Genomic DNA, 13,507 nt, shown 5'->3' with positions numbered 1-13,507 from the left:
CCCGTTTCTGTTGGTTGATTATTTATTTTGTTAAACTCTACATTAATAAATAACTTTAATTTACCAAAACCATCTGGTTTATGTTGCTTCTCTTTCCCCTTCCGAGCCGGGTCGTAACATATATGTACCACTCACATTGTTTTGGACTACACTAGCTATTGGTGGCGGAAGCTAAACAGGCACACAGTGTGTACACACTTTGTGTGTGGGGCAGCATGATGGTGTGTACACCTGCACTCAGACACACACTCATAAATATTCTTCTGCTTGACTTCCACCCCTTCCTCAATATCTACAAGAATGAGGGTGTTTTGTATAAAGACACAGGAGGAGACCGTATTTATTATAACCTGCTGAAGCCCCAGGGGCTCACCACCTCATATTTCATCTTAATGTATCTTCACTCACAGCCTCACATTTTTTTTCCTGTCTTGCCGTAGCCAGGAAAACTTCAGAGGAGAGAAACAACAATGGCAAAGCAGGTGACTTGGTGTTCACAGTCAGTCTCACCTTGGCCTTATCTGAAGCTTCCATATCTCAACAGATTAAACTGCCTAAATTAGACTGTGCTCTCGCCGGACGCGGTGAGACATCCCCAGGGACCCGCAGAGGAACGATGGGTTTTTGCTGGAGCGGGGAGTGTGGCAACAGGCCTTGCTGGGCAGGCCATTATGTGCCCTGCCGTGCTGGTTGGGTGGGCCCCACTGTGCTGCTCTGCATCTATGGTTTCTGCTCCATGATGAGGCCCATAGAGCCCTTCCTGACAGAGTTTCTCACAGGAACTTACAAGAATCTCACCACCGAGCAGGTGAGGTACTGAGCTATGAAATTAGATATGTGACTGCTGTACAGTGATGGAAGCCTTAGGTTATTAGATTTGCTCTTTTTATTTTAATATAAATCATATGAATAATGTAGATACATGTGAACAAAGTTATGTAAATAGGAAGTATGAATAACAATAATAATGGATGTTTAATTCATAAATTTATATATTTGTTCATGTATACTCAGAACTACAGTAATTAGTTGTGTTAATGTAATGCATTTCAAATAACTGGTTACAAATTCAATATATAAGTAAATATAAAATGTAAATAAAATGTATCTAAATTGAACATTGAACTCATTTAAAGTGATTAGAAAGCATTATCCAACCATTATGACTTATTAATACGCTGTTTATCGCTTCAGTGACCTTCAGATGGTCATGCCTCTAATAATCATGCCTCTAGTTTGTTTGAATTGGAGATGAGCTTTTCAGGCTTTCCTTCTGTCTTTCCTCTGAACTATGAGAGTTTACTACATGAAACAACAAACTATGTTGGTAATTTTGTAAATATTTTGCCATTCTTGTAGAGTTTATTCTTCGCTGAGCTACATGAAAGTAAATGTGCACAGGGTCAACATTGGCTTGTTTTGATTATACTTATATACTTACTAAACAATTTTTGGTATAGTATTTACTTCAAATCAGCCTCCTGGCAGGAGTTGAATAAGCTTGCTTGACTGTTCAGAACCAAATTATGCATTGTTGAGAATGTGGAGGTGTGCACATGACACACTTTGCAGTGAAACCATAAAGAGACATTTACATTTAGTACTTTAGAAAAGGTAACAGTGACTGCCAAAATATTGCACATATACAGTCTAGAGTCGTCAGCCTAGATATGCAGCTAGTGTAGAATAAGGACACAGCTGTTGTCTTTCTCCTTGAATAACATCTTGGCTAAGGAAACTTTGACCTGATGGTGGCAATAAAATAAAGTTCCGAATGTCACTAAAATAAGTAGGATTCCTCCTCCGGTGGCCAAAAATATACAAGTAAAATTTCTGAGTAATTTGGCCAGTCGTTAAGATACACTATCATTTTCTGGACCAGACAAATAGAAGTCTAACTAAAGGTAGCATCGCTACACTGAGTGAATTCAATGCTGTTGTTTGGTACAGTCTGAGGAGAACTACTCTACAGTATCACACCTCACATGGTGGCAGAAACTAAATGGAGTCCTCCGCAGCTCTGCAATGACAATCACTTTGTGATGTACAAGGCAAGAAGGGAGCTTTTTTGTTCATACAAATTATTGTAGGTACTCTCAAGGTGTACTCGTCTGATGCTTCACCATGTATGATGCAAATTACCTTTTCGCCTTGTGGTCCTGAGTGGCTTTTGAGATTTATAGGAAGTTATAGAAATTAACTAAGTTTGTGAACAAAGCACAGGCCCTACAAATTAATTTTCCTGCTACAATCATACCAACAAAGCCCATTTGATACCAGATTGACAAAAAAATACCATGATATGCTCAAAGTATAGTGCAGTCGTTTCACAGAGGATTACTAACAATCAGATATATTCCTGTTTTCCCTTAAGAACCCTGAGGTCTTATGGTGCATTTAGACAGAACACTCACCAGCATACATGTTCTGCCTTACATTCTCTGTCTTGACTGCCCAGACTTTAGCTGTAGCTGTTCTTGCTTGCTAGACTCTAACTGATCTCCAAGCATACCCAGTAGTCCATCTCTGTGTTATTTTCCCCCAATTTCTCTCCTACTTGTGCATCTTTTGCTCAAATTGAAACATGTTAGCTTGTCATCTCAGTTTAGTGCACTATGTCTGTTTGTGTTACTTAATATTCACATTTGTTTAGCCGTTGTGAAAAATGTTGCATTAATAGACCAGTGTGTAGGATTTAGTGCCAACAAGTGGTATAGCTGCAGATTACAACCCCCTCATCTTACCCTCCTATTTCAAGCGTGTAGAAAAAACTACCATGGCCACGAAACTGGTAAAACATTTAAAAGGCCCTATCTAGAGCCAGTGCTTGGTTGGTCTGTTCTGGGTTACTGTAGAAACACGGCAGTTCAACATGGCAGTCTCTGCAGAAGATGACACGCTCCCTCTGTAGATAAAAATGGCTAATTATTCATTATTATTTCATTATACACTAATGAAAACATACCTATGACTATTATATTAACTTTTTGCCAATAGATCCTCCCAAATGTTGCACACTGGACCTTTTAACTGTTTCTAGCAACTGCTACACCAGCTTCTGGGTCCAATAAAAAGGGCTGTTGTTACTGGTTGGTAAAGACAAAACAGAAAAAGTAACTACCCCTGCAGTACCAAAGTGATGGTTAAGAGGAAAGTTAGACCTCATGGTAGTAAAAAAGAATCAGGGGGACACCAATGTAATTAGGATTTATTCTCAGGGGACAAATGAGTTAATATCAAACCATTATTTAAATGTAATTTAAAGATTAAAGATTTCGGTCCTGGTTGAATTGTAGACACCTGTGGCTAACAGCAAGGGCTAGGGCAAGTTAAATACTACAGCAAATACTACTACTTTGTCAGGAAATACAACAGAGAAGCAACTGACGTGTCTGTTTGCATTGTGGCCAAACAAACTCACTTTAATAAAAAAGTCAGTCAATAATAGTTGCTACCGCAATCTGATTCCATGCTGCACATGGCATGGAACGCCAACAACCGGCTCTTCTCATTCACATAAATTGTTTTGTTAATCAGGAGTTGATGGTTTGCAGATCCCCTCGAGACATGTATTAGGACACATAAAGAAATAATTTGCATGGAACAATAGTGTGTGGCTGATATGTTTTTTCCACAAAAGACTATAATTCCCACATTAAAATCTTAAAAAAAAGAATCTACCCCTTTTTACTTGTTTCAACATCACAATTGTATAAGTTGCAAATTGGACCAGGATCGACTTCTAAACTACATTTGTGATGTCACAAATGATGCTTATAGGCCCCGTTCCTTAAAATCAGATTTTCAATGAGCAAGAGAAAAGAGCAAAAAATGTAAAAAAAAATAATTCTACTGTCAAACTCTGCACATCATTCTGCACAGTGCACATCCAATTGTTAAAACAACAAGAGAACATTTATATTTTTATATTTTTGAGTGGAGGGGGACTTCAAGCCACTGCCATAAAAATTAATCTTTGAATATTATTTCAAGGCCAAAGTGGAACACAAAAAACAACTTAATGAGAACTTCAGTAACCATATTTTGCTTAATTGCATCTGCCTTTAAAGCTATTGTGTTTATTTGCATAGTATTAGAATTGTATGAGCCTCATTTGTGTTGCTTCCTGTTCTGTCATGTGAATGTAGAAGTCATTTTTCACTGACAATGAGTAGAGGTGGAACTGCATCTGGTGTGCTACTGTCATTATGGATACTCCTGCAATCAGCAGTTAGGGATTATTTTCTAAAAGAAAAATAATTAGGTCTCTGTTTGCCTTCCTCCATATCCAGGTGACTAGACAAGTGTATCCTGTGTGGACTTACTCCAGCCTGGTTCTCCTCATCCCAGTCCTCCTGGTGACAGACTTCCTCAGGTACAAGCCTGTAATCATCCTCCAGGGGCTCACCTATGTCACAGCGTTTCTGCTGGTACTGTTTGGCTCGGGGGTCCACTCGGCTCAGTTGGCCTTCTTCAGCTACAGCATTGCCATGGCAGCAGATGTGGCCTATTTCTCCTACATTTACAGCATAGTTCCACCCAGCTATTATCAGAGAGTGACCAGTTATGTCAGAGGGGCCATACTGCTGGGCTATGCTGTGGGTGCCCTGCTGGCTCAACTGCTTCTGTCTTTGGGAGGGGTGTCCTTGTACTGCTTAGGTTTTATAACTCTCATTTCTGTTTCCTTAGCACTGATCACCTCCTTATTCCTTCCCATGCCTAAGACTAGTTTATTTCTTAAGGGTACATATTCTGCACAACAGGAAAACTCAGATGAGGACACTCACAGCTCTGAAAGCCAGGACTTCTTCATCTGGGTAAAGAGTGTGACAGCTGCCAAGCATGTTGGGAGGATGTTCAGAGGGCTCATATTGGACTGTAAGAAATGCTATTCCTCTGTGGCTGTGCTCTTCTTCTGCATATGGGCAGCTACAGGAAGATGCGGCTTTTACCAGGTTACAGGTTATATCCAGCTCCTCTGGGTATATATGCAGCCCAACAACTTCACAGCCTACAATGGAGGGGTGGATGCCATCAGCACACTGACAGGTAACTACTGCACCACTGATTTGTTTTGTTTCCTCAATACAGTAATTTGTTTTTCATACAGCAACCGAAAAGTTACTGTGTAAAAAATATGACTACATTTAATATAAAAGAGGTCTCGAGCAGTGATAAACCTCACCATCCTTTAGCAGAGGTGTGGACTCAAGTCATAAGACTTGCAACTCAACTTGGACATTAACACCAATGACTCGTGACTTTACTTGGACTTGAACCTTTTTACTCGTAAATACTTGATACCTTCCCCCAAACCCAAAGATTAAAAGGTATGTTATTTAAAAGTGAATGACGTTTAGGGAGGTTTAGATATTGCATCACCACACTTGGATGGCAAGAATGTTAATGAAAGTAAATAATTGATGAATCACCCTTATGCATGAATCATACATCAAGCTAGAATTTACACATGAGCCATGATGACGAAGATACAGAAAAATAGAAATGCATGGCAAAAATAGCATATTATTTCACAATTCATGTTTTCAGAGAGCTCATTCTATGCCAAGCCTCCCCCTGGCTCCCCTATAGTTCACACCCTGATGTTACTGAGAGCCAGTCAGTATAAATGATACCAAAGATAATTTCGCTTTGTTCATTGTGTTGTTAAAATGGCATTGCATTCGGTTTAGACTTGACTCCAAGAACATGAGACTTGTGACTTGCAAAACAATGATTTGGTCCCTCAGCTGTCTTTTAGCTCATTGTTTCAAATTTAATGACTTGGTTATGTCTCAGAGCTCTCATCAACATTGTGTCCAACAAGCAGAGAGCTTTGATAACTCCATTGTGTGCTACTTGCCCAGCACCAAACAGCAGACAAAGTTAGCAACTAGCTAGTACATGTAGGGGAGCATTTAGCTGCTAATCCATTGCATTTTGTAAAAAAAATATTGTCATTTTTACTGAACTATTTCAATCTGACAGTTAGATGCTGGTTATTTTTCAGAAAGATTTTACATAAAAAAAAACCTATGATCATTATATAAACTATAATGTACATACAGTAATTAAAATTGGCTGCCAGCTACAACAATATAATGCTTCTTTCATGGTAATGCATCACTGATTATACAATAAAATTATAATTAACAAAATCAGTCTCGCCTGGGACCTCAGGGTGACTTCAGGAAGTTAACACTCTTGGCTAAGAAATAGGCTGTCTTATAACGCTCTGTAAACTTTTTACTCTTCGGTCTTTGTATGGATTAAGCAAACAAGATGTGTTAATTAACGAGCTTTAGAGCTGTTGGTAGGAGGATTTTGTTACTTTTGGACAGAGCCAGGCTAGCTGTTATCCCATGTTTTCACTCTTTATGTTGAGTTAAGATAACCAGGTGCAGGTGATACCCATATACGTATTTATCAGACAGATAGTGTTATCGAATTTCTCAATTAACACTTGGAGGGAAAGCGAATATGCATCCCGAATGTTGAATTATCACTCTGAATAGTGCCTTCACTGATTGTCATTGGTATTAAGTTATTCTTATATGAAGAAAAAAAAAAAAAAAACATTTGGGAAAAACTTTACCTCCCACTCTTCACATGCTTGACAGTTTGATTCTCCACTGTCACTCTAAACCTAAGATGAATTGTTGAAAACTGAATTGCAACTACAGCAAATCCAGCTTAACAGAACAGGTTTAGGTTCTTGTAAAAACAAGTTTAAACATTTTCATTAAAGCTTATGGGTGTTGCACACATTCTGCTACACAAAATAATTGACTAAACAGACAGAAAGACAGAAAGAAAACACAATCCCTTTCTAGTATCAGTATTTCACAACCCCCAAAGCACAGCAGACAATGGGAGCAGCATTAATTAGACTATTTAATTGCCTACTCTCATCCCCAGATGGGTATAGCAGCTGCTGCCATCCAGCCAGTGCACTTTTATTGATTATAGTACTGATACATTCCTGTATTCCCCAGAAACCAAAGGCAATTACTCTGTGTAAACCACATCCAGCTGTATGCCTTTCACTTGTAAATGGTTCTGCACAACACACAGTCAAGCTGTAGGGCCCATGTCTGATATTTCCCCAAAGATTCCTGTTGTATTTTCTCTGTTCCACACTTAGAAAACATCCCTGAGGAAAAACCTGGTGGAAACCGATAGGGAAATATGAATATGGATTACCAACATGATAAAATATGATAGAAAAGCACAACATAATTTACTATTTTCATATTCAGCATATTAATAACTGTATGTCCTGGAGGTTGAAAACAATATTTTTTTTAGAAGCTCATTAGTATTAAGATAAAACCAAATGTTTATGCAGAACAAACTGAGTTGTGTTCAGTTATATTGTTTTGTACAGTATGATTTTCAAGGAGAAGAAGTTACAGGGCACCACAGCCCATCAATTAGTTTCTTGTCTAAAAGCAGTAATTACAAGTCATTTACACTTCAAACATATATTTAAGTCAATGGATAATGTATTCAGAAGACAGCTTCAGTCAGGACATTACCTTCCCCAGGTCAGGGATGTCCAAGGTTTTGCATTTCAATTGGCATGAACCTGCATGCTGAATATATTTCCGCTTAGATTTAGGCCACACACCGGTGCTCACAGTGTGCAAATTCACATTTTTCTCCCCCACATACAACACACATGCAGTGTGATGTTATCTAACCAGCGTGAAAAGCCGAACACAGCGTGAGGTCACATGTTTTTCCCCTCTTGTGCCTCCCGAGTCAACAAAATGTTAGTGTGACCTGCATGCAACTTGTGTTTGAGCCACATTAAAACTAATGATGCCACAGTGAATCTGGTGATGCTGTCAGGGTTGACTCAATTTGAACTTGAAGACTACAAATACTTAAGGGGAAGCCTGTGTAACCGGGGGGCATGGAGTGCGCATTTAGTTGAAGTCTTGAGATAGTACTAGACTATATGATTTTAAAAAATGGACGTAGCCTCCATGACATGGCGGCTCTTCAGAACCAAAGGTTTCACAACCATAGGTTTCTGAGGAGCCGTTGTGAGTGTGGTGTCTCTAGCCATCACTATCCTGAAAGTCTTGACTTCACCGGCTCCCAGCTAATACAAAAATGGGCAGTTAAGTGGAGCATGGGTAGATCTAAGCTGGCCGAATAAATAAAGCGTGGTTACCGAAAACCATGCCATGCCCTGATTTAAGCATAACTTTAAGCTCCAATCAGAGGTTTTGCAGAATTTCCAAATATTTATGTTCTTGTCTGGCGGGAGGATTGTACGGTTAGGTAAAGATCATGGTCTCAGTTAAATATTTAAAATGTCACCAGTGACTTAAAGTTAGAAACAGGGCATCTTTACTTATTCAGAATTTAATCCACACCACTACAGTATCTTTTCCTAACTTGACCAAAACAAAAAAAGATCCTTCTCCAACCTTAATGTAAGTGTTTTTGTAGCTTAAATCTGGCCACAGAGGACAGGAAGCCTGGTCTCCCACTACAGTATTTGCCCCAGTCACCTCCCTGCAACAAAAATGTACGAGTTCCTGGAAACATCCTTGCCACTGGACATATTCCAGGGAAAACTTACCTTTTCTCCACAATGTATTTTGGATAACAGTGCAATAGGATATGAATGTAATTTTTAGATGACAGGATGTTTGTTATAATCCAAGATCTCTTTAATGTCCTCTTGCTGTCAGATTTAAAATGGGTTTAATTACATTTATCCAATTAAACTGAGATACGAGCACCAATTTGGCATTTAACATTAACTCCTGCTGTTTGACCATACTGTAGAGCCCAGCTGCATTATTGATCTCTGTCCATGAAGCTGTACAGCTGGCTCCGGCTGACCCTGCTAAGCCTCCAGTTGACACTGCTGTGGAAACTGGTCTGATTATTCAGTCTCTATTAGACCCCCCTCTGCTAATCATAGCCAGGGGGATTGATTAAGAACATGTTAAATACACGGACGGCCCGGGCGGTGTCCATGTTGGACTATTAGCGCTGATTGACCACAAATGGACAAGGAATCAAAGGAAATGTACACATTCAAAAGAGAGAGGCAATTATAGCCTCTCTTTATATTCTAGTGGATAAAAAGCTTTGCAGGAATGGATCCATGTCTCTGGGGATGCAGGGGTTTCACACTCGCCTCACTGAATGAGACAGGTTCAGTTTTTATTTAACCTTCACCAATTACAAGAAAGTTTTGACAAGGCAGCAGTAGTTATGGAGAACATGTGATGCATTATGTAGCAAGTGAGTTAAGGTAATGTGAGTGGAAGAGGTGGAGAGAGAGGGGAAGAAAAGGGGAGACAAGACTGTCTTAAAATAATCAATACTCCAAAGATTCACTATCTGGAGTCCTTGATTTTATATCCATCCACAGGGATAAAGACCTCATAACTCTGTCACATTTGGTAAAAGGAGCCCTGTGATGCATTACTGCTACACTGTGCCACCTTGTGACTGAAATGAGAAACACTGTTTTCCAAAATGATTGTTGGAAAGCTCAGCGTTCAACTATTGGAGGATTTTAATGTTGGATATCAGTGTCTGAGAGGAATTATATCTATAATATGTTTTCCTGCTACTAAAGATTGTCATTGTTGCATGCATTAATGATTGAACTCTCCCTTTAAAAACGGACTCTTTGAGAGACTATATGAGTAATGAACCATGAAACAAAATTAAATACATTTTAATGATGAATGAATGGATTATATATTTATGTCTCACACACAATAAGCAGCAGACCAAGACATGTGCCACAAAACATAACCTAAACGCATTAATATCCATCACACACAATGCATAAAACAACCATAAGGGGCATTTCTTTCTCCCTAAATCAAATCATATAGTCTGTGTACAATACCACAGCTCTTTCTCGTTGATGCCTGCTCCATTGCTGGTTAGCTCATACACTCTTTAAGCCACCTATGCGTAATATTAAAGTTTTTTTTCTGTATTTTCCAATTCATTCATATTGTTTGTTTTACTTCAAGCAGTAAGTCTATGTGAAATGAAAAGTTTAATTCTCATTATTATTAATTGAAACTGTTCTGTAATTTTCTGTTGTTACCCAGTTGCAATTATGTGTGCGTTGCAGTGTAATTTCCTTTCCATAACTAAATGTTGAAGTCCTGTGGTGTATTGCCAATTTCTAGCAAAATTACTGAAAGAATAAGAATAAGAACGAACGGGGAGAGATATTGGTTTTGACAGTTTTTACGAGATTATTTTTCTCACAATTAGACATGAGGTCTCTCTTTGCCATTTTTTGCCTCTCCTCAGTTACGTTATGGTAATGTACTGACTCATAGAGTGATCATGTTCTCCTTTAGGAGCTGCAGCCTCTGTTGCTGTGGGACACATGTCTCTGGAGTGGTCTGTGTGGGGGGAGCTGGTCCTGGGAGGTTTCACATTCCTGATTGCTGGAGCTATATTCCTGATGGATCTGACTGACAACATCTGGATCAGCTACACATGCTTTTCCCTCTTCAAAACAATTTACTTACAGCTCGCCACCATCTGCACGTAAGAAATTATGTCAGCAGCACATGGAGACTGCAGCTGAATCCACAAATACTATGTATCAGTGTGAATGAATCTACCGGGGAGAATTTAAATATGTGATGCCACAAATGCACCATCACCACAAGATTTTTTAAACAAGTTGTAATGTTACTGTAGCACAGTTATTGACAGATTTGCTTTTCTTAACCTTTGAGCAGGTTGGTCTAGCTTTTTATTTGGGCCTCCTCATGTCATTTGGGCTCTAGGACTGCTTCACACTCAGATCATGTAAAGGTTACCACCTTGAGCATGACATAAATACATCCACTACTAACAACAAAAGTCAACCTGAGATATTGTCCTTCATTTTTATCATTGTGGCACATCTATCGTCCATGCTGTCTGGTCTACCGCTTCGGAAAATCTGAAGTCAAACTGAAAAATATCACTACAATTGTTAGATAGGTTGCTGTCATGGTCACCAGAGGAACACTTTATTAATCCCCTGACGTTTCCTGTATAGGCACCAAAAAGAGCCTAAAGTTTTTACTTTTTTATCTCTGAACTATCTTAACATCTAATTAATTAATGGACTCCAAATTTAATAAATACATCCATGGTTTAAGACAATGTATTCTAGCTGGGATTTTTTTGTGATCCCCATACTTTTCCTTTAGTGCCACCATGAGTTTAAAATTTGTGGTTTTGAGTGAAATGGCTCTTTTGGATGAACTGACAAGAAATGTGGTGCAGAAATTCATGGCAAACTCGGGATGAAGTGCAATAACTTTGGTGTTTCTCTAATGTTTCATTTGCCGATCATCAGGTCAAAAATTTACATTTTGTCCAATATTATTGCCTAAGACCAAATTTCTACAAACCTAATGCAATTTCCATCAGCCTCAGTTCTACTTACTAAGTACTATACTTACCTTGTTTAATGCCAGTTAGCAAATGTTAGCATGCTAATACCCTAAACATAGATCGTGAATATGCTTAATATTACCTGCTACATATTAGCATGTTAGCATTGTCATTAGGGCTGCAACAATTAGCTGATTAAGCAATTAATTGTTGATGACTAAATTAATCGCCAACTATTTTGATAGATTTGAAAATTTCAGAAAAAAATGTCCAAATTGTCCGATTTCAGCTTCACAATGTGATTATGTTCTGGTTTCTTTGGACCTCTGGGACAGTAAACTGAATATCTTTGAGTTGTGGATAAGACTAGACATTTGGAAAGAGTGATCAACATTTTTCACCATTTTCTTTTGGACCATAGAACTAATTGATGATTGACAGATTAATTTATAATTAAAATAATGATTAGTTGCAATAAAATTGTCATTTTGAACAGAATGCCATGTTGATGTTAGCATTTAGCTCAAAGAGCTATTGTGCCTTTAAGCACAACAGAGCTCTTAGCATAGCTGTAGACTCTTATTCTTATATAACTGAAACAGTATATATAAATATATGTATTTTTTTATGTATCCTATCCTGATCCCGATAATTTTTTGCCATATTTGATTGTCTTTTGTGATAGGTCCTTAACACAAACCCCTTAATATTAATATTAATATTAGTAATAGCTGAAATAATCTTAGTGTAATAGCACTTTAATTTTACTGTGTGGCATGTCATATATGTCTATCCAAGTTTTCAGATAGCCAAGACGTTGAACAGAAGGCGCTATGCGTTGGTATTCGGCATAAACAGTTTTGTGGGCACAGTCCTCCAGAGTGTCCTCACTGCCATTGTCATCAACACCAAGTCTCTACAGCTCACCATCACCTCACAGGTACTGCAGTACACACAGACCATACACTGAGTTCACATGTACTTAACATGCACATATACTTTATTTTAAGTACAAGAATAAGTAACATGAACTTTTTGAAACTGGGGTTATAATGAGTATTTACAGTAAGTCAGAAATTGAGGAATATTACTGCAAAGGAAAATAAAATAAACTGCATTTAAATAAATAAATGAAACAAAGACAATTAAGAGAACTGATAAAAAGCCTCAGAACAAAGTTATGCTGTTTGGAGGGCATTTGATGAATTACAGTAGGAAGACAGACCACAAGGGATGAAAAGGAATAACTGGATGAATTGAATTCATTAATTTATAAGTCCCCATACACAGTGCAAGTAATCCTCTCATTTCTTTTCAGTTTCTTATCTACGCCTCATACTTTGCTGCTATTTCCCTGCTGTTCACAGTCAGAGGTGTATATACTGTGCTCCACATGAAATGTCCTGCTGGAGGCAACCATGCAGAGAGAAACACCAGCCTGCCACAGGGTTCAAGTCTGTGAAGACTCTCTGAGACACAAAAGGATATGAGGATTTTTATCATAACTGTCATCAGCTATTACAGCAGCAACAGAATAAAAAGTATTTGGAGACACTGTATCTGCATTTAAATCAACATATTCAATCAATCAAAGAGTGGTTATTATCTGTCGTCAGCAGGATTCAATTAATTGATTCTACAGATATGCTGTGACTCAAATAGTTAAAGTGCAATATCTACACTCAGCCACTAGAGGACGCTACCTGCACAATATAAAACAAGAATAAGTCCACTATTACATATTTTGGACATTCAAAGCTATGATTCTTAGTCTAATTATTTTGAAATGTTAAAATGTATATTGTTTCCATATGCAGTGGATTTTTTGTTTGTATGTATTTGCATTTTTAAAACTATGTTTCTGTGCATCGGTTAAATAGCAGTTACATGGTGTGACTTGTCAAATTCACATAATCAATGGCCATACATCATGTGGTTACATGGACAAATAGGCTCACAAACTGTATTTCTGATGGGGGTTTTTTAAGCACTTGTCATTAAGTTTCATGGTTGTGAAGTTCAATGTCACTTATAAGCAACATTTGGTAACATACAGACTTATAAGCTAAATTAGAATCAGGACAGCAAAGATATTGTGGTTCCAGTAGAATAG

General features: G+C 38.2%; 1 protein-coding gene across 1 annotated transcript in view; it reads left to right on the top strand.

Annotated features, from left to right (window-relative positions):
- The window catches only part of LOC118321985 (thiamine transporter 2-like), a 14,021-nt gene extending 1,165 nt beyond the window's left edge, over window positions 1-12,856 (top strand). The window contains exons 2-6 of the mRNA XM_035653560.1: window positions 699-808; window positions 4,293-5,049; window positions 10,359-10,551; window positions 12,193-12,334; window positions 12,713-12,856. Of these exons, the coding sequence (XP_035509453.1) occupies window positions 699-808; window positions 4,293-5,049; window positions 10,359-10,551; window positions 12,193-12,334; window positions 12,713-12,856 (1,346 nt within the window). The remainder of the gene's footprint in view (window positions 1-698; window positions 809-4,292; window positions 5,050-10,358; window positions 10,552-12,192; window positions 12,335-12,712) is intronic.
- Window positions 12,857-13,507: the final 651 nt, after the last annotated feature.

The sequence above is a fragment of the Morone saxatilis genome, unplaced genomic scaffold, assembly GCF_004916995.1.
Source record: "Morone saxatilis isolate NCDOM2014 unplaced genomic scaffold, NCSU_SB_2.0 Contig12, whole genome shotgun sequence".
NCBI lineage: Eukaryota > Metazoa > Chordata > Actinopteri > Moronidae > Morone > Morone saxatilis.
Note: the sequence above shows the minus strand (reverse complement) of the source record. Positions and strands in the feature narration are given on the sequence as shown.